This window comes from Molothrus aeneus, chromosome 5 (genome assembly GCF_037042795.1).
Source record: "Molothrus aeneus isolate 106 chromosome 5, BPBGC_Maene_1.0, whole genome shotgun sequence".
Lineage (NCBI taxonomy): Eukaryota > Metazoa > Chordata > Aves > Passeriformes > Icteridae > Molothrus > Molothrus aeneus.
Window position 1 is genome coordinate 68,334,904 of NC_089650.1, and position 25,479 is coordinate 68,360,382.

Here is a 25,479-nt window from a genome sequence, read left to right on the forward strand (position 1 = left end):
TGTAGTAGTGGTATTAATACAAATGTGCTCAGGCTTAGAGATGCACCTGAAAATGCACAAGTGTATTTATGGCCCTTCCTGATGATGAGAAGCCTCATTTAGATCATTCCCATTTCCAATTTCCCCTCTCAGCTCAGCCCTGTCACTATTCCATGGTTTAAATTCTGTTTTCCCAATGGGGTTATTTCTCCACGGCCCCCAAAATGAGTGTGGTACATCTTTGAGGCACACAGGAATGGGAATTGCTGCTGCCAGGGGTGATGCCCAAGAAATCTAAGCAGGGAATTCCCTTCTGTTGGTGGCATCAGGTGCAGACAGCAGCACAGGAATGAGGATTTTAAATTCCTGGTGCTGGTTGCTTTTATGGAATTAATTCTTCAATACTGGTCCAGTGGCCACTTATGCAAAACAAAAATGACATCACAGGGAACCACAGCTCAAAGCAAAGCAGGATCAGCATAAATTCTACAGTCCTGGAATGGTTTGGGATGGAAGGGACCTTCAAGATGATCCAGTTCCAACCCCTACCATGGGGTGGGACATCTCCAGCTAGCCCAGGTTGCTCAGGGTCCCATCCAGGAATGGCTGTGACTTCCAAGTGTTTGGAATTCCCAAGTGTTTTGGAACAAAACAGGCAATCCCAAGTGTTTTATTCCATGGACAGAGCTGTCCATTCTCCATGGATCATTCCCAAACACTCAGCTTTGCTACAGCAGCACAGAGTCAGCTCAGTTGAAATCTTCCATTCCAAATCTTCCAAGTCCTGAGCTGTTGGAGACCCAAAGGAAGACAATTTGAGGTCATCCATGAAGCTCTTTTGGGAAAACTTCAGCAGAGTCCAGGGCAGCCTTTCCATGGTCTACAGCAGCCACGATTTTAAGGGGAAATCTCAAAGTCAGAGAAGATCTGGGGAAATCCCTTTAACCACCCCTTGTTTCCAACTCATTTTGGCCAGTTTTTGGAGGCAGAGATCATCAGAGGTTTTGATATCTCCAGCCCTGGAGGTCCCCAAAAATCCCCCTGTCAAAGCCCTCACCAACCTGCCCTGAGCAAGTGCTTGGACCTCCCAAGGCCCCTTGCAGTCAGAACAACTCCATAAATATGGAAATTCAGATCTGCTATCAGAGTGAAAATCTCTTTTGGCTTGTAGATGTGCAATCTGCTCTGCAGCTGGAGGTGAAATTCATCTTGTGGCAGAAGCCCAACAGAAAGAATCACAGATTAGCTCTGTCTTCTTTCAAATCAATGGAAAAGAGCTGGGTTTAGCTGTGTTTATTAGATCTCCCCCATCACTGCTGCCTGAGATTGGCTGCCTCAGGCCATAATGAGTGCAAGATTACCATTTTTTGAAAAGCACAAATAACACTCACACGCCAGCCTGAGACAGACCATGAATAAAGTTCCTGAAAAAAAATTCCTAAAATATTCTGTCTCTCTCAATCCAACAACCCTGGAAACAATGCCATGGCACAGGCTCATTGCTGTTTCTCTCGCTGCTTTAAAAAGTTTTGTCTGTGTTTTTTTTTGAGCTGGTGTTTGTGGGAACTTTCCTCAGGAACCAGCTTGATCAAGCCTATCAAATTCTCATTTTGTGGAATTATGAGCTGCAGCATCCAAATAGGATGAGTCTGATATTCAAAACCACTTTAATTTGGTCAGAGCAATGAAGTTTTTTGAATGTTGCTGCCACAAATAATCTGAATTTTGGTCTCACTGTCAGGTGCTATTTTGATGGTCGGGATCAGCAGGAGAGCAAAGAGGGGGTGAATATGGAGAGCAGGTTTTTCATTGTGCAAAGTTCATGATCCAAGTGAAAACAGCCACAAGAAAAGGCAGAAAATCTGATACCAAGTGACTGACAGCTGATGCTGCTACAACAAAAGCCAAACTGTAAAAATCTACAGATCCATATCAGGTTTTGGTGATGCTGAAGCAACTAAAGGACTTCCAAGGATGGTCTCTGGCAGCTGCTTTGAACACCAGGTGAGAGCAGCGAGGAGGAATCAGCAAACAAAAATGCTGAGGATATAAAAAAATCCCTGCTGAAAAATAATGTAGGTATTGGTTTGGATGAGTGATAAGCACCTGAATCCAAGCAAATTGCATTTTACACTCAGATTAGGTGGAGAACCCTGCTCAAATTTAATTTAGGGAAATTAATTAATTTAAATTTAGGGAAGCAAGAAAGGAAACGAGCTCTGAGCATGTTTAAATCAAGGGAAAGGGAGAATTTTGCAGTGCTTTTCCCAGAGTGGATCCCAGCAGACCCACTGAGCTCAGGAACTGCCTCCTGAAGGAAACGCAGCCACAACTAAGGCAGCTGGGCTCTCCCTAAAAGCCTGCTCAGAATCAATCCAGGACCTAGGAAAATGAAAGCATGACACAGTGGAATTATCAGCACCAAGCACAATGATCTGGAGGTTTAAAAATCACAGCATTGCTCTCAATGAGGCAAAACCCACCAAATTCCTACAGCGGGCCGACACACGAGGCCAAATAATTCAAACACCGACTCCTACAAACCTTCCTCATCTGTAACTGGGTTTTGTGACCTCTGAAGATGATTCCCACCATTTCCTGGGCTCCTTTTTCCTGCACTGTTCCTGAGTTTGGTTTATTCCCAGTGGCCATTTCCATCTCCCTCCCACGAGGCATCATTGAAGCCAGAGCTGTTATTCTGCATTTCAGCCATCCCACAGCTATTTGGGGGATGTTCTGTCCTACAAACAGACTTTTTCCCACTCTAACCCTAATTTTCCCTTCCCATTCCAAGTGTTCCATTGTGCTGCACTCCTGCATTTCTCCAGACATTCCCCTTTTTCCCTGAACAGACTTTTCAGTTGTTTTTTCTGAATTCACTTTTTGTCCCCCTACCATGGCCATTTCTTGGAGTCAAATCTGTGAATTCAACATTTCCCTGTAGGAAATTCTCGTGTAGGGTTACAAAAGGTCTGCCAACCCCTGTACCCATCCTGGAATTTGTTTTTTAGGATGGAATTCACCCCTGCAAGTGTCCCAGGCCAGGATGGATGGGGCTTGGAGCACCCTGGTGTTTGGGGGATGTTCTGTCCTACAGATTGGATTCTTTTCTACTGTAACTTTTATTTTTCTTTCCCATTCCAAGGGTTCCATTGTGCTGCACACCTCTATCTCTCCAGACATTCCCCTTTTTCCCTGAACAGACTTTCAGCTACTTTTGTGAATTGACTTTGTGTCACACACACACTGACACTCTACCACAACCATTTCTTGGAGTACAATCTGTGAATTCAACATTTCCCTGTGTAGGGTTATAAAAGGTCTGCCAACCCCTGTATCCATCCTGGAATTTGTTTTTAGGATGGGATTCACCCCTGGAAGTGTCCCAGGCCAGGTTGGATGGGGCTTGGAGCACCCTGGGATAATGGAAGGTGTCCCTGCCATGGAAATGAGCTTTAAGGTCCCTCCCAAACCAAACCACTCTGAGATTTACAAAAACACCAGAATTTAGATTTGTTACAGATTTGTGCCATGCCCAAATAACACCTCCCAGCTGAGAGAAGGATTCCACGCTGTAGTTCTTTCAAAAAGCCACAAACACAACCACTTCATTTGCAATTCTCCTTCACTCCTCACAGCAACAGGTCCAGCTGGATAAATTCCATCTCTGTATTGATTCCCCAGCTGGCTGATAACATATGGAAATACTTGTAAATTTGGATTTTTGTATTTTGCTTTATAAAGCATGAGAGCATTGAGGATGAATTTGATATAATCAATATTTTTTTTTCTCCTTTTTCTCCCTCCACGTACAAAAGTGACTCTCAAAAGCTCCCACATCTTTAATCTGGGCAGCTACAGGAGAAACATCCCTTTTGCTACTGTAAAATCTGGAATTACCTCGTAGGGAAAGCTCTCTCAGGCACAGGGTGGGATTTTTGGGGTTGTCCTGTGCAGGGCCAGGAATTCCTGCCAGCAGGAATTGTATTTGTGGCACCTGCACCCTGAAATTCCCCAGTAATTTTGTCTTCAAATTCTTTAAGCCTGGGCAAGAAGAGGAGTAAAACACTGCCAGTAAACTCAGTCACATAAAAGGAGGTTCACATGTCTGCAAACTTTTAATTGCAGCAACTACTGCAGGAAAAAGACATCAAATATCCCCTCAAACACTGGCACTAAATCCTTGTTCTGTCAACCACTGGTAAAACTCCCACTTCAAAAACATCCCACAGGCTGCATGGTACAAACACACAGAGCACTTTACACTTGATTTTCCAATATAAAAGCACAGGTCTTGTAAGGATTTCTCAGTTTTTCATGAAGTTCTTTCAATTTTACAAGTACCTGAAATAATCTCTTGTCAGTTCGTGGCAACAATTCAAAGAAAAAAATTCACTGATGTTTTTTGAATTTAAAAGGGTCATTTACTGCTTTTTAAAAGGCCTTTAAAAAACCTCAATTTCTGCACATTTTCTAACAAAAGGAAGCCCAACCTCTACTATTATCCAATAACTCATCTCACCTATACACAGAATTATTTTGTTTTGCTCAGTTGAGATCCCACTGAAAAACTCCAGCCTGCTCAGCCACAAGAGATTCTCAAACCATCAGCATTCTGCACATTATTTTAAACATATAATTAAAGAAAGTTCCTAAAAAATGCAGTGACAGGAGCAGCAGAAACTCTTCAGTTTCTAAGGAAGGAGGCTCATGGAAGCTGTTGGAGAGGTGCAATGAACACAGGCTGGGCTGGATTTGTTTCACAGGGTGTGTTTGGCTGCCAAGGAATTATTTGGAAGTGTAAAGTCAAAGATACTGCACCTATTCAGTGGAATTAGAGGGAGATGGGAGAAAAGATATCAACAGTTATCATTTAAAGACAGCAAATGGAACAGTTTCAGCTACAGAGTAAGGACAGACTGAGCTCTGGCACACAGGGAATGGCATTCCCTGAAAAAGGCTCTGATTTCACACCGGGGCTCTCCTTTCATTCCAAAACAACTCTGATTTTCTTTTTAAAGAGTGAAAGGATGGGTTGGGTTGGGAGGGACCTTAAAGCTCATCCCATTCCACCCCATCCATGGCAGGGACACCTCCCAGTGTCCCAGGCTGCTCCAGCCCCAGTGTCCAGCCTGGCCTTGGACACTGCAGGGATGCAGGGGCAGCCCCAGCTGCTCTGGCAATTCCAGCCCAGCCAGGAATTCCTCATTGCCAAGATCCCACCCCAGTCTCTCTCTCCCAGGGAATTCCCTCCATTCCCAGCTAGCCCAGTCTGGGATTGGATCCATCCCCACCCCATCTCCTCTCTACAAAGGAATTTTGGAATCCAGGGGCTTCACTGGGAATTTCAGGACTCCAGGAAGGGTCTCCCTTCCCTTTTCCATCCCCAACTTCCATAAAAATTCCTTGGGATGGATTCTGAGCCTCCTTGATCCCAGAATCCCAGGATGGTTTGGGTGGGAAGGGACCTTCAATCCCATCCCATTGCAATCCCACCATCCCAGGCTGCTCCAGCCTGGCCTTGGACATTGCAGGGATGCAGGGGCAGCCCCAGCTGCTCTGGCAATTCCAGCCCAGCCAGGAATTCCTCATTGCCAAGATCCCATCCCTGGCTGCCCTCTGGCACTGGGAGCCATTCCCTGGGTGCTGTCCCTGCAGGCCTTGGCCCCAGTCCCTCTGCAGCTCTCCTGGAGCCCCTTCAGGCCTGCAATGTGCTGGAAGCTCTCCCTGGATCCCTCCCTTCTCCAGGGGAGCATTCCCAGCTGTCCCAGCCTGGCTCCAGCCCTGGAGCAGCTCCATGGGTTCCTCTGGGCTCTCTCCAGCAGCTCCAGGTGCTGCTGCTGTTGTCCCCAGGGCTGGGGCAGCTCTGCAGGTGGGGTCTCACCTGAGAGGGGCACAGGGACAGAATTCCCTCCCCTCTTCCTCTTAACAAAGCAATCCAGAGCTTCCAAAAAGTTTTTTTTTTGTTCATTGTGTCCTCTTCCAGCTTTACCTGCTGAATGCAAAGCTCCAGAAACCCAAAACCAGCAGGAGATGGGAATGAAAAAAGAGGGAAAATCTTCCCATTATTGTTGTAATCCCAAAAACCCACACACACATCCAGCCCCAAACACCACAGAGCAGGATTTGCTGAAAACTGATGCAGGAGTTATTTCAGTACAACCCAGAACAGTCCCCAATATTCAGTTTTGTAAGCTTCATTTCGCTGTTTCACTGCCCTGCACAGCAAATCCACGTGAAACAGGAGCTGCCCTATATGAAAAACAACAATTCCTCATCTTAAAAGCTGGAATCTGATCCAGAAAGGGAAGCAGGATGAACACATGGCAGACAAGGAGTGCCAGAAATGAGTAAATAACCATTGAAAATCACGCCCTCACAAGTTGCTGAATAAAATGGTTACAGGAAAAGACTGCACATTTTAACTGATGCCTCTGGATAATGAATTGTGTGCTGCCTCCTGGTACAGAATTTATCAGAGAATTCACTCAGTATCTGCATGATTCCACTGCTCTTCTCTTGCCTGCTGAAAGTGAGGCAATGAAAAAATGGTGAGAAGTGTGAAAAAACAGTGAGAAAAGTGAAAAAAAGGTGAATTTCCCAAGGGATGAAACAGAAGCAGTTCCATGAAGTCCTGGGATGGAATTCCCAGAGAAGCTGTGGCTGCCCCTGGATCCTGGAAGTGTCCAAGGCCAGGCTGGACAGGGCTTGGAGCAGCCTGGGATGGTGGAAGGGTCCCTTGGTTGGAACTGGATGAGCTTTAAGGTCTTTTCCAACCCAAACCATTCTGATTCCATGATTCTCTGAACTCCTGATACCCACAGGAAGCTTGGCATGAACAGATATCAGAGCTGGCATGGAACAAAAATGATCTGCAGTGCTTTTAAAAACACATATGGTACCAAACAACAGAAAATATTCTGCAGTATTGTCTCAGTCTGTGGGAAACAGAATATCTTCTTTGGGCTTTAAGTTGATAAATAAATAGACAATTTTTGTTGCAGGAAAAAAAAATCTCTGAACTGGATTAAAGTGGTACCAGATATGAAAAAAGTAAGTCATTGAAAACAATGATAACTCTCTTCTGAAAAGCAGACAAATGTTTGAACTCCTCTGCCAGGGTTCATTTGGATTTGCTTCCCAATTACCACAGCTCTGTTTTGCTGCTTCCCTGTGCACAAATTCCCTGAGTCATTCTGGCCTGCAAAGGGTTAAACTCCCTGACATAGGGGGGGGGGGAAAAAAAAAAAAATCAAGATTTCTAAAGTGGCAGGAGAGCATCTCCTGATTTCAAACACATGATTATCCTCCTCTATTTCAAAAGGCAATGCCTTTAGAGGGCCAGCAATATGCATGTGAATAGATCTGCATTCAACAGTCCCAGCTCTCAGGTATGAAAATGCTTTTGGGTTCCAAAGGAGTGAGATCTGGGCACTTTCATTTCTCCCTGACACACTGAAGGGGCTGAACATGCCACCAGCACCAGCATTTCTGAATTTCAAAGGGTCATTTCTGTCCCCAACCCCAGCTCTGAGGGTTCAGCCACTTCTGCTGTGGCAAATTCCCAATTAAAACCAAGACCAACAGAGCAGAGCTGGGCCTATTTCACACCCAAAAACAGAACCCACAAAGAGGGTGGAAAAAAACTCAATCAGAATAAAAAAGAGAAGAAAATTCCACCTTGCAAGGATGAGTGTAAAAATGGCACAATATTTTTCCAGGAGGATCTCACAAGTACAGAAACTTGACGCCATCTCACCTCTCCTGAAGGAATGGGGGATCAGAGATTTTAAAGGAAACTTGCAGTGCCCAAAACCAATTGGTTTTGCTCTTTAAAGCAAAAATTTGGCTGCAAAAAAGTCACTAGGCTTGTCACCAAGTCCATTACTCTGATTGTCTCTCTTCTCTCCTATTTTCTTCCTACAACTCCCTCTGATCATCTTTAATGACAGTTCCTTCTCCCAGTTTTAAATTCCTTGTTTAGGTTTCAAGGGAGTTTCACAGAACACAGAAAAATACAGAATTTTGCTTTTTGTAGTGAATTCTCAAGGCAGAAGAAAAACCTTTATTTACACTTTCATTCCTGTGGCCAAGCCTGGCCAAAGGCAGGATCTGTGTCACAAACAATGTCAGAAAGAGCTGGTGAAAAAATGATAAACCCAGAGCAGGATGTGGTGCAGAGCCCACATTTCCTCAGTGTTGTCATTATATTGCAGAAGTTCTGTTCTCACTACATTGCAAGGGTTCCATATTGCCAGAGTTTTGTACCTCCTTGATGGTTCTTGTAGGCATCTCCTCTAGCACTGACTCTTCCTCATCCTCACAGCAGCCAGCTGACTCCAGTTTCTGTCAACTATCCAATCCACTCTTTTATAACACTCTTCTGATTGGCTACAGGTGTGACCTGTTAACATCAGGCCTGCTGCTAATCCTTAATAATTAACCCAGCTGCAACTCTTTAGGGGGTAAAATTACTTTCTATACCACCTTCATTTACCCATACTGTATCCCCCTACAATTCCCCTTTTTTCTTTTAATTACAGAGTTGCAGCATTTCTAGAAGTACATATTTAAATAAATTAACATTATGACATATTCACATATTTCATTCAGAACCAATAGTTATACAGATGTTCAGACAACATATTATAGTACAAAAATTTATATATATTTCTAAAAGTTTGTTCAGTTCTGCAGCTTTTCTCAGTTTACAAAGTACTTATCTTCAAAATCTTTCATACTCATATTTAACAAACATTAACAACTACAATTGATATATTTTACCAATAGTTTAGTATTCAAGTCCTTTTCCCCAAATCCACAGGGTAATATAGTCAAATCCCATTTCCCCAAATCCATGGGGTCATGTAGTTTAGTCTCAAATCCACAGGGTCATTTCTCCCAAATCACGTCGGGGTCACCATTGGTTGTCACTACACTGCAAGGGTTCCATACTGCCAGAGTTTTGTACCTCCTTGATAGTTCTTGTAGGCAGCTCCTCTAGGCACTGACTCTTCCTCATCCTCACAGCAGCCAACTGACTCCAGTTCCCCTCAACCATCCAATCCACTCTTTTATAACACTCTTCTGATTGGCTACAAGTGTGGCCTGTAAAAATCAGGCCTGCTCCTCATCCTTAATATTTAACCCAGCTGCAACTCTTTAGGGGGTAAAATTACTTTCTATAACACCTTTATTTACTTATATTCTATCCCCCTACACACAGGCATTGTAAAAGCTGCATTTTTTACACAAAGCTCTCCCCAAAGCCAGCATCCTCTGTGCTTAAATTATAGAAACAAAAATTAAATCTTTTTTTCCTGTAACAAAACAGTGAACCAGCAAAATTCATATGGAAAAAGCTGGGTTTAAATTACAGCTTATTGTTCATAAACCTAAATGGACTTCCCAAAAATCTACTGCTGCCAGGTGTCAGTGGTCCATCTCCAGCTCCTCTGGCTGCACAGATCCCTCTCTCCCACTGAAGGCCAAGCTATTAATAAATTGTTTTTCAACTTAGAGTGGATTGATCATTTATTTTCAAAATCCCTTTTCCCATCATTTACTCATTACCCGCCTCCTCTTGATGTAAGAGGACATTTATTGCCTTCTGCGTTTATTGTGCTGGCAAACAGAAACTCTGAGCAGCATTTCCTGGGGATTCTTTAATTTATCTATCAGTTATGGGACTGGATTATTTTTAGGGGCAGGAAAAATTAAAATATCACTCAGAGTGACAGCAGTGAAAATGAAGGCAGTGAGTCCTCCTGTAATAAAGGAAGAGTGTTCCTATGATTCCATTATTTCAGCCATTGGGTTGGCAGGATTATTTACAATTTTTAAAAAAGCATAATTTCTCATAAACATTATTGCCTTCTGATGAGAATAATTACTATCTAATGCTCAGGCAAAAAGGGACTGTTTTCCTCTAATCATAAAACCATTAAGGTGGGAAAACCCCTCTGAAGTCATTGAGTCCAACCATTCCAAGCCCTGCCAAAGGCCACCACAGCCCCATGTCCCCAAGTGCCACATCGACAGGGCTTTAAATCCCTCCAGGAATGGGACTCCACCTCTGCCAGGTTGGGCAGCCCTTTTTGGGAAGGAATTTCCCCAAAATCTCCCCTGAGGCTGCCCTGGCCCAGCCTGAGGCCGTTCCCTCTGCTCCTGTCCCTGTTCCCTGGAGCACAGCCCGACCCCCCCGGCTGTGCCCTCCTGGCAGGGACTTGTGCAGAGCCACAAGGGCCCCCTGAGCCTCCTTTGCTCCAGCCTCAGCCCCTTCCCAGCTCCCTCAGCCCCTCCTGGCTCTCCAGACCCTTCCCAGCTCCCTCAGCCCCTCCTGGCTCTCCAGACCCTTCCCAGCTCCCTCAGCCCCTCCTGGTTCTCCAGACCCTTCCCAGCTCCCTCAGCCTCTCCTGGTTCTCCAGACCCTTCCCAGCTCCCTCAGCCCCTCCTGGCTCTCCAGACCCTTCCTCCCAGCTCTGTTCCCTTCCCTGGACCCACTCCAGCCCCTCTGATCTGACGTCCCTCAGCAGGGCCAGCACAGGGGAATGGTCACTTCAATTTAGAGTTGTAATAATTTCTAATTATGTTACCTCAATTAAGAAACCCTCCCTGAGGGTTGCTTTAATCCAACATTAACTTAGCACAGTATTTGTTCCCAAACTTCAGCTTGTGATGGGAAGATGGTGGGAGGAGAGAACAGAGCAGGGTGAAGCAAAAGCTGCTTATTCATTAACTCCCCATATGTTAAAACATTTTGCCATATCCTATGTAAAGCGATAAACACAGCTTTTAACATTCAAAAAATTCCTTCCGTTTGGTCCTTTTTGCCTGTTTTAAACGTTTCCCTCTCGTGACAGCTTTTTTTGTTCTGTAAGGAGGATAAGGGGAAAAGCTCAGATGAAGCTACACTCAAAAAAACCCCCACAATCACTAGGGGGGCTGAGGAGATGCTGGAATTTTGACTCAAAAAGTGACAGGCGCTGGATAAACTTGGCTTTACTGGGATTTCATCATCCCAGGCTGCTCCAGCCCCAGTGTCCAACCTGGCCTTGGACATTGCAGGGATGCAGGGGCAGCCCCAGCTGCTCTGGCAATCCCAGCCCAGCCAGGAATTCCCCATTGCCAAGATCCCATCCCTGGCTGCCCTCTGGCATTGGGAGCCATTCCCTGGGTGCTGTCCCTGCAGGCCTTGGCCCCAGTCCCTCTGCAGCTCTCCTGGAGCCCCTTCAGGCCTGCAATGTGCTGGAAGCTCTCCCTGGAGCCTTCTCTTGTCCAGGTTGGGCATTCCCAGATAGTTTGGAGCACCCTGGGACAGTGGAAGGTGTCCCTGCACATGGCAGGGGGTGGAACTGGATGAGCTTTTAGGTGCCTTCCAACCCGAATTAATCTGTGATTTTATAAACACATCCCAGCTCCATGGCTCTGAGTTATCAGTTTCCATCCAGATACCATCACCCCTTGGACTTGTGCTAATTGTTCCAAAATAAAAACATGGAATTAAGTCATCTTTTTCCCTGAACTGAAACTACAGAATAACCAGAAGTCTTTCTGAACCTTTTTTTTTTTTTTCTTTTGCACATGCTGGCACAATAAAAAACTGCAACAACCTGTATGAAACTGTGGTTCCATGTTAAAATGATCAGGTATCTTAGTGCACAGCAGGAAAAATCCTGGAATATTGGTTATCACAGGGTTTTTTTTGTTCTCTATAAAGACACACATACATAATGCAAAATAATCTATATACAAACATTTAGGGAAACATCAATAGCTGCTATTCAGCGTGGAACAACTCCTCATTTTGTTATTAAGCAGCATTTCAGCCTTGCTATTGATTGGATATGTGATAGTGAAAGATGAGACTGAAGCAGGTATTTTTCATGGCAAACATGAAACTCTGCATTTTTGGTGCACTTGGGGGAAAAATGCATGGCTGAGGTGTGTGTTTCATAATAAACATCTTAGCTACTTAGTCAGAAAGGGTAAATAGAAGATTATGAGGAGGAAAAAAATGAAATCAAGGCTGAGACCCAATTGTTCAGAATAATGATTGTGGCTGGGCAAGATACGGAGGCAGAGCATTAAATCCAACACTCCAGCCCGAGCTGTCAATCAGGTGGAGGTTTCAGATATTGTAATTGGTAGCAAGTTTCCTAATCTCAACCTGCCAGGCAAGAAGCAATTCAACAAAAGCTCTGTCCCCCAAACAGAATGAAATCTGAAAAGAGGAATTTTCTAATGTTGGCAAGATCACTGGGTGGGTTGACAGCTTTATTATGCTAAACTGACAAAAACATTACGTTCTGGTCAGTGCTAAAAAGGGTGGTTTTTCAGGAGCAATGTGGAAAATACAAAGCACTGGGAAAGTCTGATGAACTCCTACTTTTATCTCCCTGGTGCAGCACATGAGCTGAGACATAGAAAAGTCTCTTGGCCCAAGCACAAAATGAGAAATTAATATATCTTGATTTTCTCCTCAGGTCTCCCACTGCAGCGATTTGGGAGAGCTGCAAGAAGTCACAGTGGCAGCTGAATATCCATTTAAAAAGGAAAAGGCCCCACTAACTTCACAGAAATAACACAATTCATTAACAATGAGATGATATGGCAGTCAGTGGAATTCATCACATGGAAGCTGTAATGTATTTTATTGCTTCTATTGGAAAAGTGCTTGGAAATAGAGTTAAAGTATTGACTCTGTGTGTGTGGGTGCATATATACATTTATTTATTTGATACAGAAAGGGAAATAGAGCCAGGCAAACAGAAACAGGAAACTAATACCAAGAGAATCTCAAAAATAGGAGCAGAGTGGGAATGATGGACCTATTTTCTTTCAAACCACGGATATTTAGGGAATATTGGAGTAATTCCATGCTTTCATGGGAACGAGAACACCAGGTTTGTTGAGCTGTCCCTGCCTCTTCCCTAAGTGCTCATCAGCCAAAATAATTTCCTACTTGGCTGGATGCAGCCTCAAGTCTCCAAACATGCACCTACATCCCTGCTAGTTGGCTTTGGAACGTGTGAAGGAATGCACACAAATGTGGGGAGAGTAAACATGTTTGCTCTGGCAAACACAGACTTCTAAACACTCTGAGAGGTGAGAGTAGAATCATCCTCTGCTCATGGAATTCTCCCTGCTACAGCCACGTGAGATCACAAAGAGTAAACACACTGATGACTGAACACAAATAGAAATTTAAAAAAAAAAACCCTTTAAATTGCTAAATTACCTTGTAGGGAATGAAAGTGTTTGTGGTTATTATCCTGCTGTGTACCAGTCCCCCCTCTGTTATCACCATCTTGCAAACTCCACGTTACAAAAAGCCCAGCAAACAGCTTCTGAGTATTGAGTTGTTGAGATCTGAAAAGGTAAACAAGGCTCTGAAGCATCTCAACAAATGTGGGGCTGGCATTGCTGGCACCTGAGCACTTGTGCTGATGAGCAAAAGCCAATTCCTGGCTGGGAAGCTGCAGATCAGCTCCTCAGCTCAGCACTGGGGCTATCACTTCAGAGCATGTTGGGCCATCCTAAGCCTTGAATAGAAAAAGGAAGAGATCATTAAGTTATAATTTCCCCACACAATTGGTATAAGCATTTCCTACCAACAGGATTAGGATGAATACAAGATCCCAGAATAAAGCTGCTCAGCAGTGAGGATGGCAGTTTAGTGTCTAGTAAATTTGATTTCTCTGAAAATCCTGACACATCATAATAGCAAAATCCTATTTACTGTAGCAAGCAGGATGGATAATACCATTTAACACCTGGGATAGAATGTGCCATCAGCTCAGAGCTTTGTGCTCTGTGTGCTCATCTTACCTTAAGTTTAATGCTCCTTGACAGCCTCCATGGAAAGCAGAATCCCCAAATTAAGTGCAGAGCTTGGGATTTGCAAATCCTTCCTCAACGTTTAAGGCAGGGGAAAAACGGGTGCAGAGAAGTGGATCAACATTACCTGAACTCAATGTCTGCATTCCCAGGCTGGGATCTGACACTGAGCCCTCTGTGGGGCACGAGTGTCCCCACACAAAAGCCACCACAAGACTGTGTGGGGGCTGTGGAATGGGCTGAGACTGTCAGAGCAGTGAGTCCTAGGCTGTTAAATGTGTGCTGAATCCAAGGTAACACTGAAACCTCCAAATTCCCACAGAATGGCAGAATTGTGGAATTGTTCAGGTTGGAAAGCCCTCTGAGATCATCAAGGCTACTAGCAAGCCATGTCCCCAAGTGTCACATCTTCAAGTTGTCTAAATCCCTCCAGGGACTAGAACTCCACCTGTGCCAGGGCTGGAGAGCCCTTTTAGGAAAGGAATTTCCCAATTTCCAAACCTCCCCTGGCCCAGCCTGAGGCCGTTCCCTCTGCTCCTGTCCCTGTTCCCTGGAGCACAGCCCGACCCCCCCGGCTGTGCCCTCCTGGCAGGGACTTGTGCAGAGCCACAAGGGCCCCCTGAGCCTCCTTTGCTCCAGGCTCAGCCCCTTTTTTCCAGGCTGAGCCCCTTTCCCAGCTCCCTCAGCCACCCCTCAGATTCCTGCTCCAGGATAATCCTATTACCTCACCCCAAAACCACCTTCACACCAAACTGCTCAACACTTAAAAGTATTTCTTGGAGCAGGGAAATTTGGCTCCAGTGGAAAATATTATGATTAATATGGGGATCCATATCTTGCTCATTCACACTGATAAACTAAGTAGTTGTGTCATACAGCAGGGTATTAAAATTAATTTCCTTCTGCTCCCATGACTTGGGGCAGGATTCTCCTAATGATGCATATTAGCATTAGGAAGCAGTGCAACATGAAAATAGCTGGGTTTGCTGGAGGAAATTGGAACTGGGGAGTCCCATCAGTCTCAGAGGCAGAGCAGGAGCACACACAGCTCACTGTGTGTCTGTGTGATGCCAAAACTACAGCAAGAAGCAGGAGAGGGTCGTGTGCTCTTCATAAAAAATGTCGTAAAGCAAAAAGCAAAGGGGTGAAGGAAAGCTGGGATGGCAGCTGCTCTGCATGGAGATTGTTTACAAGGGATGATGGGGAATGGAAGCTGCACAGCAAAGGGGCCACTGGAGATGTAGAACTGGTTATGAATAAAGTCTATGGACACTGGGACTGGCACTGAAACCAGGCAAAAATACTGCACCTCTCCACTGGAATTAGAGGGCAAAGAGTATTGTATTTGGGCTGCCCCCAGACATAAGAAGGAATGATGAATCTGACTCCATGTTCTCACAAGGCTAATTTATTATTTTATGATACTGTATTATATGAAAGAATGCTAAACTAAACTATACTAAAGAATAGAGAAAGGATACAGACAGAAGGCTAAAAGATAATAATGAAAACTCCTGACTCCTTCCAGAGCCCTGACACAGCTTGGCCCTGATTGGCCAATGAGTCAAAACAATTCCCATGAAGCCAATGAAACAATCACCTGTTGAATAAACAATCTCCAACCACATTCCAAAGCAGCAAAACACAGGAGAAACAAATGAGATAATATTGTTTTCCTTTTTCTCTGAGGCTTCTCAGCTTCCCAGGAGAAGAATCCTGGGCAAAGGGATTTTTCCAGAAAATGTGAATGCCACACAAGTGAGTGAAGATATCAACAATTTTCCCTATAAACACCAGAAATGGAACAGCTTCAGCTACAGGGAAGTGCATGAGTAAGGACAGACAGAGATGCATGTGCCACACAGGGTAGGAATGGCCTCCCTTGAAAAAGGGCTCTGATTTCACTCTTTATTAAAAAAAAAAAAAAAAAAAATTCTCCTTAGAGAGTCACAGAATGGCTTGGGTTAGGAAAGACCACCAGGATCACTCAGTGCTATCCCTGCCATGGCAGGGACACCTCCCAGTGTCCCAGGCTGCTCCAGCCCCAGTGTCCAGCCTGGCCTTGGACACTGCAGGGATGCAGGGGCAGCCCCAGCTGCTCTGGCAATTCCAGCCCAGCCAGGAATTCCTCATTGCCAAGATCCCATCCCTGGCTGCCCTCTGGCACTGGGAGCCATTCCCTGGGTGCTGTCCCTGCAGGCCTTGGCCCCAGTCCCTCTGCAGCTCTCCTGGAGCCCCTGCAATGTGCTGGAAGCTCTCCCTGGAGCCTTCCCTTCTCCAGGGGAACATTCCCAGCTCTCCCAGCCTGGCTCCAGGCCTGGAGAAGTTCCATGGGTTCCTCTGGGCTCTCTCCAGCAGCTCCAGGTGCTGCTGCTGTTGTCCCCAGGGCTGGGGCAGCTCTGCAGGTGGGGTCTCACCTGAGTGGGGCACAGGGACACAATCCACCCCTCCCATGCTGCCCACAGGGGGTTCTGGGTCCCAATGCCCATGGCCAGGGCATGTCCAGCTTCTCCTTCACCAAAGTCCCCAAGTCCTTCCCCCAGGGCTGCTCTCCATCCTTTTCTCCCCTCAGCCTGGATTTGTGCTTGGACTGCTATAAGACCCTGAATGAGAGATGTGGGACGCCAGGGGCTCTCCAAAATGCAGTTTATTGTATCCAAAATGCAGTTTATTGTATCCAAGGTGTCACAGCAGCCCAGGGCTGTGGGTGACAGAGCTGTGCCCACAGCTGTTAGCTCCAGCTGCAGGCAGCCCTGCAGACCCTTTGGTTTTGGTTACAGTGCATTATAGACTTTCCTTTGCTGAGCATCTTCATGCAGTAGAACCAATCTATACCTGAACTGTTATCTACAGCCTGTCATAACTACTGTAATTACCATTTTCATGTTACTGTTCTCAATCACGCAAAGTTAGTGCATTACAGTTTAAGCTAGAAGTTGGTTTTCAGTTTTCTTGCAGGGGAAAATTCTGAGACTTTTTTCCTACTTGCACCATTTGCTGCCTTGTTTGCCTGTGCTCTCTTTGTGCTTGGTAAAAACATCTTCTTGTTTGGGGTGGGTTTATCCTTTGCTCTAAGCCATAAAAACCCCTTCTAACTAACACACCCTTTGCCTCCTTGGTTATCAGCAATTCTTTTCCTCTATATCAAAACTTACTTCCATCTCTATTCCTTCATCAGACTCTACATTTAAAAATCTTTCTGCTAAGCATCCATATCTGTGAGACTTTCTTGTCAAACTTTCATCCTTCCCAACAGACTGCCCTGACCCCTGTGCAGGACCTTGCACTTGTAAGTAAAATAATTAACACAGTGTGGGGCACAAAAACTCAGTGATTTCAGCACTGTTTTATGTCTGGGTTTTACTGCAGTCAAGAACCACTTTCCTCCTGTGGGTGGACAATGAAAAACAGAGACAAATTCCCTTCCAAGCCCCATGTGTGAGCACCTAAATCACAGCTGCACACCCTAGTCAGATGCAGAGCAGGGCAAGGTTGTTCTTTAACTGCTTTGTTCAACTCTCTGCTCTTGCTCTGCTGCTGTGGAGCATGTAATAACTAATAGCTTATGTGCTATCTTTGACCTAGAAACACTGGCAGCTGGTCGGGGAATTGCTGGGTTTTGGGGAAGTATCAAAAGATTTTTAGCACATAAACCAAATTTATGAACAGTTATTCCCCCTGAGAATAGAATTGTTGATGTTTTACTATCGCAGCTGTCACTTGTGCACAGTTATTTTGTCCTGTATTAATACCCTGTAAAGGTTGAGCATCTTCCCTCAGTCACTGAAATATTTTATAATTGACAGGCTTCATCTGGCACTGAATATGGATAATTTTCTCCATAAGGAGCACACTGTGCTGACACTAATCTGTTCTGTTGTCATCTCCCTTTATTATCAACGTCTGCATTGTTTTTTCAGCAGCACTGAAGAACACAAATATGATGCTTCTAATTGAAAAGGCTAAATAATCAAAAAGCCAATTAATCATCGAGATGAGCTCTGACACTCCATGATGCAACAGCCAGAAATACCACATAGGTATAACTGAAGTGTTTTTAAAGTGTGCTTATTTGATGTGGGAATGATCTGAGATTGTAATTAGCATTCTTTGTCACAGGTGACAGACTCAGATTGAACATTTCTTCATCCTGACATGAATTCTCCGAGCTCCACTTGCTCCCACCCCACCTCCTGTTCCAAAATTCCAATTCTGCTGAGCAGCCCATGCTCTGTCTCTGTGCACCTTCCACTGAAATCAGGACAAGCTCAGGAACAACAAACCAGCCTCTTTTCATGCTCTGTCATTTCCACACCTATTTCCATCCCAATTTTCAAAACTCCCAGCAGAGAGGCTCCCAGGTGACCCCATGAGGGAAGGTGGAATTGCAGGAGCTGTGACCCCTCTGCTTGTCCAGGTTTTCACTCTGAAATCTCCACCTCTCTGAAGAAATTCCAAGTCAGATTTGGAACACTGAATTCACTCCTCTCAGAGCTGGAACAGCACTTTTTTTGTGTAGGAGAGAGATGAAAATTTACCTTGATGACAAAGTGGATGACAACTTGGAAAAGCAGAGGATTTTACCTCACAAATAGGAGTCAGAATGAAAAGAGAAGGCTTGGAAGCACAGAAACTCCACTCTGAATGCAGAGCAAACATCATCCATGGTATAAAACAAGAATTCAGGGATTTCCAAACCAAGCAGAGAAACCAAGAGATGGCAGAATTTCCTATTTCACATCCCCTGGGGGTGGCACTCCAGCAGAACTCAAATGAAGTTATTTAAAGTTCATTATCTCCCTTGCACAGCACAAAAATGTATTTACACACACTGGAGTCTTCACCAACAGGAGCAAGTGAAGCCACTGTGCCAATGACCTACATGAATGTGAAAAATGACCAAGAAAAACATCTAAAAAGATGTAAAAGGTGAAAAAAGGTGAAAGAAAAAGCTGTCCAAGACCCATGGTTTATCAGACACCCTTTGCCATGAATTATTCCACACTAAGACCCCAGAAAAATCCAGTTTGGATAAAATCCCACTGAAGGTTTTTCCTCTAACACCAAGCCAATTATGGGAGAAAAAGGAAAGTGTCCTGTGAAGTTTTTTAATGCAGGATCTTAATTTTTAATTAAAATATATTAAATATTTTTAATATATGTTTAAATAATGCACCGATTTAGAATCATTAAAGTGATTTTCCCTCATCCTTTCAAGCTCTTTTTCATTGCCAAGAACATGGGACTTCATTAATGTCATCTTCACAAAGAGAGGACAAAACACCGACACGGTATCGGATGTACCCTTGATTTAAAATATTCATTAAGACCAATTACACACCCTGATAATTTATGCAACATGTTCTCCTCCTAATCCAGAAAAACAAGGAGTTTTCTTCTGGCCTGCTAAGCTGTATCAATGAATATGAATCTTGTTAGCAATTTTCACAACCAACTAACACAAAAAAATCGGAATTAATCACCAATAGATAAGCTCAGGAAGAAGGCAGAGGGGTAAAGGAGGCAAATGTATTCAGGCTGGAGGTTACAACCAACCTGGGAGCCAGGAAATGATGACAGCAGTAATTATTTGAAATTAACATCCTATAAAATAATACCCTGTAAAGAACAGGAATGTTAACAGCAATATGTTAAGCCACTGTAAGCAAGTCCCACAGCTTCCCAAGCTGCTTTCTACAGTTTAATTTCAAGTCTGTGATGAGATAAAGACACAGAAGTGCCTTTTAAACACGGCATAAACTTGGAATTAAAATTAAACTCTCCGTGTACTGATGGAGGAATCACTAATTCCACCCACTGAAAGCAGAAATTCGCTATGTCCCTTCACACTTCACTTTTTTTTTGTTGTTATTTTAACTTAAATTATTTTACTTGGTGACACTTCTTCATTTCCACTGGCTCTTCATCAGCGTTGGGATAAAATAACCTCATTATTTCATTTTTCTGTCTGTAATTACCGTGACAGATGAAATCCCACGGCAAATGTGAGAACTTTGTTAGGAAGAAAACAAATATTCTCCCATCAAACCTTCCACCTTGTCAATATTAAGCCAGAAACAGCAGCAGCAATACAAAAATAACCCTTCTGGCCAGAATTTTAATCTTTCTCTCCTTAAAAAAGTCATCTTGTAAATATAACCAGGAGCAGAAATGAACAGAAAGGGGAAAAAAAAGGGGAAAAATGTTCATTAAAGGGGAAAAAAAAGGTTTTACCCTCTCTTCCAGCCGAGCCAGCTGCTCTTTGTAGTAAGCATCGTGTTTCTTCAGCTCCCTGTCCTTCTCTTCCAGCTGCCTGGCCTAAAAAAAAGGAACAGAATAATAAAAATATTGAAAATATCAAGGATATTATCCATAGTTCTGGGCTTTTTCCTCCCCTCCTCAACAGCTCTGCCCAAGTTTGCCCAAATGGATTTGGAACCATCACCAGAATACACCAGGCTGGGATTTATTTTTGGTTTTAATTTGAATTAACTTGGCAAATCACTTCTGAATTTAATAAAACCTAATTCTAAACAGGTGGATATTTGGGAAAACAAAATCCTTTTATATATTTGCTAAAAAGTGCATCCAAAACTCTCCTGTCCTGTTTAATTAGGAATCACTCCTCTGGAAACTCCCAGAGTTGTTGAAGTATTCACTAATACCACGGGATCACTCCCATGTCCAATAATCTAAAATAATACAGAATAATTTAAAATATTTATCTTTTCAATCCCAATATGACCTGAGTGTTCTTTTAAGAGATACTGCTCCCAGCAAATTGATGGTTTTGGCTTTTCATCTGCAGTATTTCCCATTTTCCAGGATTAAGGGGACTCATTAAAAATTAGAAAATACATTTTAAAAGCACACATGCACAGAGGAATTTATTAAACATATATAAAGCTCTAAGTCCTGCAGTGTAAATAGCAGACAAGTGATTTTTAACAAGCTAGGAAGGATTTAACACCTAAATTATCAGTGCAAATACTTTCCAGGTTCAGCATTTTTTAATAAAATATCTTAGTGACTAATAATCATCTAATAAAGGTCATTACAACAATTACACCACAGATTGTACAGATACAAGATTTGATTCCCTTTGTCAAGACAAATCTTTTGGGTTTTTTAGCAAACACCCAAGGAATACATTAAAAAGTTTGGATTTTCCTTGTTTCCTCATTCAATTCCTTACCTTTGCTTCTATGTCCTGAAGCATGTAAAAAATGTTAAAATTCAAATTAAATTTATTTTATCATCGTGAACAGAAAGAATGCAAAAAAACTCCACCACATGCATTTCAGGTGTACCTGGAAAAATGCAGAAAACTACTTGGAAATTGCTGGGGTTTTTTGTGCAACTTCCTCAAGAATACTCTAAAAAACATATTTTGGATGAATTAAACTCTGCCAGCCTCTCAGAATTCCATGGAGCACGTGCCCTGTCCCCCAGCATTTAAATCAGCCTTGCCTCATAAATTACAGCTTTTCCAGAGCTCATCCCATGAATTATCCCACAGCCAAATTCCCATGTTCTGTATTGGTCACAGTTTGTTTCTCCTTACAGACAATCTCTGATGACGCCCCAGATCCAGCGGTTATAGAACCTCTAAAATTCACTGCAGGTTTTGTGTCCCCCCAAGGTCATCCTCTCCCAAATATGGATTCATGGAATGGTTTGGGTTGGAAGGGACCTGAAAAATCATCTCATTCCAACCCCAACACCTTCCACCATCCCAGGCTGCTCCAAGTCCTGTCCAATCTGGCCTTGGACACTTCCAGGGATCCAGGGACAGCCACAGCCTCTCTAGAAACTTGTGCCAGAACACCTCATATTCCAGATCTCATATTCCAGATCTAATATTCCATAGCTCATATTTCATATCTCATTTTCTAATGAGATATAAAATATGAGTTATGAAATATGAGCTATGGAATAGCTATGGAATATGAGCTATGGAATAGCTATGGAATATTAGAAACATTCCATATCTAATATTCTAAATCTCATATTCCAGATCTAACATTCCATATCTAGTATTTCCTATCTTACATTCCGTATCAAATATTCCATATCTCACATTCCAGATCGAACATTCCAGATCTAATATTCCATAGCTCATGTTCCAGACCTAATATTCCATATCTCACATTCCATATCTCATATTCCATATACCATATTCCAGATCTAACATTCCAGATCTCATAGTCCAGATTTAATATTCTACATCTCATATTCCAGATCTAACATTCCAGATCTCATTTTCCACATCTCTTATTCCACCTCTAATATGCCATTGGTCATTATACAGATCTAACATTCCCTATCTCATATTCCAGATATCATATTCCATATCTCACATTCTATATCTCATATTCCAGATCTAACATTCCACATCTTACATTCCATATCAAATATCCCATATCTCACATTCCATATCTCACATTCCGTATCTCACATTCCATATCTCATATTCCAGATCTAACATCCCATATCTCATGTTCCATATCTCATATTCCAGATCTCATATTTTGTATCTCAGATTCCAGATCTCATATTCCATATCTGCAAGGCATCTCCATGGGTACCCATTGCAAATATTCCATGTTTGATCATCCCATGATCCCCAAAGCACAGAAGATCTCCAGAATATTCCTGATGTTCAAAACAGGCTAATGACAAAGAAAATATATACTGAATATTCCATAAAGCTCAAGAGAGCTCAGTTAATGTTTAGTTCTTACATTCCAACCGCGTTCCCCATGATTCTATCCAAGAGCTGGAACTAAAACTGACTTTGGAAAGGCAATGGGATGGAATAAAACCTAGGGGAGAACCTCCTGACTGGATTCACTCACCCCATTTCTGACAATTCACGAGGGCACAGCTTTGCAGGGTGTAAAGCACAACAGGTCAAGGGCACGGAAACGACAGAAGAGACAAAACCCATCCTTATCCTCCAGGATTTAAGCTGAGCTTAATCCTTTTCCTCTGTCTTGCTGTGTTCCCTGATCACAGTATTCCATTTATTCCAAGGATATCCCTCCAAATGGATGATTTTGCTCTGGAAATTTGATTAACTTGGGAAAGTTGGGTTGATTTTCAGCTTTGGTTCCCCGGGACCTCCCAAAATAATTAATCATCAAACCAGCTGGATTTTACTGCTCTGCATTGACATTGCTCACTGTGGTGATCTGTCACTGATAAATATACTATAGTATATTTATAGTATATATATATATATATAAATATATTTATAGTATATATTTTCTATATAATATAGTATATATAGTGGGTGTATATATATATAGTATATATAGTGGGTGTATATATATATATATATATGTATATAATATATAGTGTATAAAATACTAAATAATCTGTTTATCCAAAGGCTTGCTTCCCTGTGTTGTGAAAGTAACTGGAAGATTTGGTTGGCAGGTAAGAAAATCAGCAAAAAAGAGTTTCTTCCACCCCTAACACTTGTACAGCAACGCAGACACAGCAAAGTTCAAATGAATTAATAATAAATAAAATTATTCATTTATACAGGAGACTATAAATATGCCAATAGAGGAGAACTGAGTGCCAAAATAAAAACCTGTAAAGTAATATTATATTTATGGGGCTGCAGCAACAAGATCCTTGTGAATGTCAATGAGCTGCAAGAAAATAATTAAGAACAGCCATGTTTTCAATTAGCTGAATGCTGCACTTCAGGTGTAAATGAGGTACTGGAACAGGTTGGTTGTTTCTTCATGAAAAGGTCTGACAGACAAAACCTTTGCTTGGGTGTTTTCTAAAGAAAAACCACCCAAATTTAATACCCAAACCAGATCACTAATACTGAATACAGGTTCTTCACTATCACAGGGAAATTGGACCAAGATTTGAAGGCCAACCTGGGTTTTGTTTTCAAAGGTAGCACCTGGATTTGGACAGCTCTGGTAGGAGTTGCCATCTCTGGAAAAATGGATTTCTTCCCTACAAAAAAATTCCAGGAATCACCTTGTACCTGACTGCAGGGACACCGGCAGAGCCATCTGGGACAAAACCAAGGTCTTCTCACACTGGATACAACAAAAAAGCATTTATTTTGCCCTCTGTGAGGGAGAACAGAGGAACAGTTGAAAACTTATGTTTAATAATTAAATTTTAAAATTAAAAAAAGGAATCTACTGCTGGATGCAACAAGATTCCAAGTGTGTGTGGTCATAAATGGCTATTTTTAAGGTGAAGATAAAAAAAAAAAACATTATCAGGTGGTTGCATGCAGGTTTGTAGGCAGATTTCAGACTCAGCTCCTGAAGCCTTTGGCAGTCCCAGGTTTGGAGCTGCCCCTCAGCACAGAGTCCAAACTCCAAATTCATTAATATCCCGAAAATTCACAGTGGAACTGCTGAGATGTCTCCAGTTTGGGTTTTTCTGGGAAAAGAACAATCTGCCTCACAAGAAGACTGCAGTTTGAATTTATAAATTAACATCAGCCAGGTGAAAGTCCCTTGAAGATCTTGCCTCAGGCTCATCTCACCAAACATCAGGGGATGGGGCAGGTGGACACCAAGGGACTGGTGACCTCCCAAGGCACATCCAAGGATTCCAGACCCAGCTTTGGGGCTGAGGGCTGGAAGAGCTCCTGTCACATCAGGTTTGTGAGGGAAGATTTTCCAAAGGAAATGCTGACCACAGCAATGAGGGCTCCTCTCCTGGGAAAGCCCACATGGAGTGTCTGCAGGTCTTGGGATGAGCTTGAAGGAAAAATGAATGGATTAAAGTTTAAAAGGAAGTGGTGGCAGCTCCCTAAGCACCATCCCACAGGAGATCTGCTGGCAGCTCAGGATGGGTGGGAACAAGAGAGATCTCAAAACATCATCTTCATGATCTTCTCAAAACATGATCTTCTCAAAATACTGTCTTCTCAAAACATCATCCTCTCAAATCATGATCTCAAAAGCACCATCTTCTCCAAATATGATCCTCTCAAAACATGATCTTCTCAAAACACGATCTTCTCAAAAGCACCATCTTCTCCAAATATGATCCTCTCAAAACATGATCTTCTCAAATCATGATCTTCTCAAAAGCACCATCTTCTCCAAATATGATCCTCTCAAAACATGATCTTCTCAAATCATGATCTTCTCAAAAGCACCATCTTCTCCAAATATGATCCTCTCAAAACATGATCTTCTCAAAACACGATCTTCTCAAAAGCACCATCTTCTCCAAATATGATCCTCTCAAAACGTGATCTTCTCCAAACATGATCTTCTCAAAACATGATCTTCTCAAAACATCATCCTCTCAAAACAACATGATCTTCCTCCACCACGTTGTTGGAGGTTTTCCATGTCTTTTCCAGCCTGAGGTTTGCTGGATGAGCATAGTCATGGGTTAGAGCTAGGTGTGAATTCCAGAGCTGGGAATTCAGGTCCAGGCTGTGAGTGTCACATTGTAAAACAGTTTTTGGGCATTTCATAAATCGTGGTTTGGGCTGGAAGGGATCTTAAGGATCATCTCCCAAACCCCTGCACAAGCAGAGACATCTTCAACTCCATCAGGCTGCTCAGAGCCCTGTGCAGCCTGACCTTGGATGTTTCCAGGCATCTGACATCCACTGAATTCCTCTCCCACTCACCCAGGTACGGCCCTGTGCCTCCA

The 25,479-nt window shown here is 43.1% G+C and overlaps 1 protein-coding gene across 2 annotated transcripts in view; it reads right to left on the minus strand.

The window, feature by feature from the left end:
- The window catches only part of CHCHD3 (coiled-coil-helix-coiled-coil-helix domain containing 3), a 144,839-nt gene that overhangs the window by 38,935 nt on the left and 80,425 nt on the right, over positions 1–25,479 (minus strand). Inside the window, exons 5-6 of one of the 2 annotated variants that reach the window (XM_066550116.1) lie at positions 21,014–21,028; positions 20,053–20,136 (exon numbers count right to left, since the gene is read on the minus strand). In XM_066550116.1, the coding sequence (XP_066406213.1) occupies positions 20,053–20,136; positions 21,014–21,028 (99 nt within the window). The remainder of the gene's footprint in view (positions 1–20,052; positions 20,137–21,013; positions 21,029–25,479) is intronic. The other variant, XM_066550117.1, reaches the window with a different exon arrangement.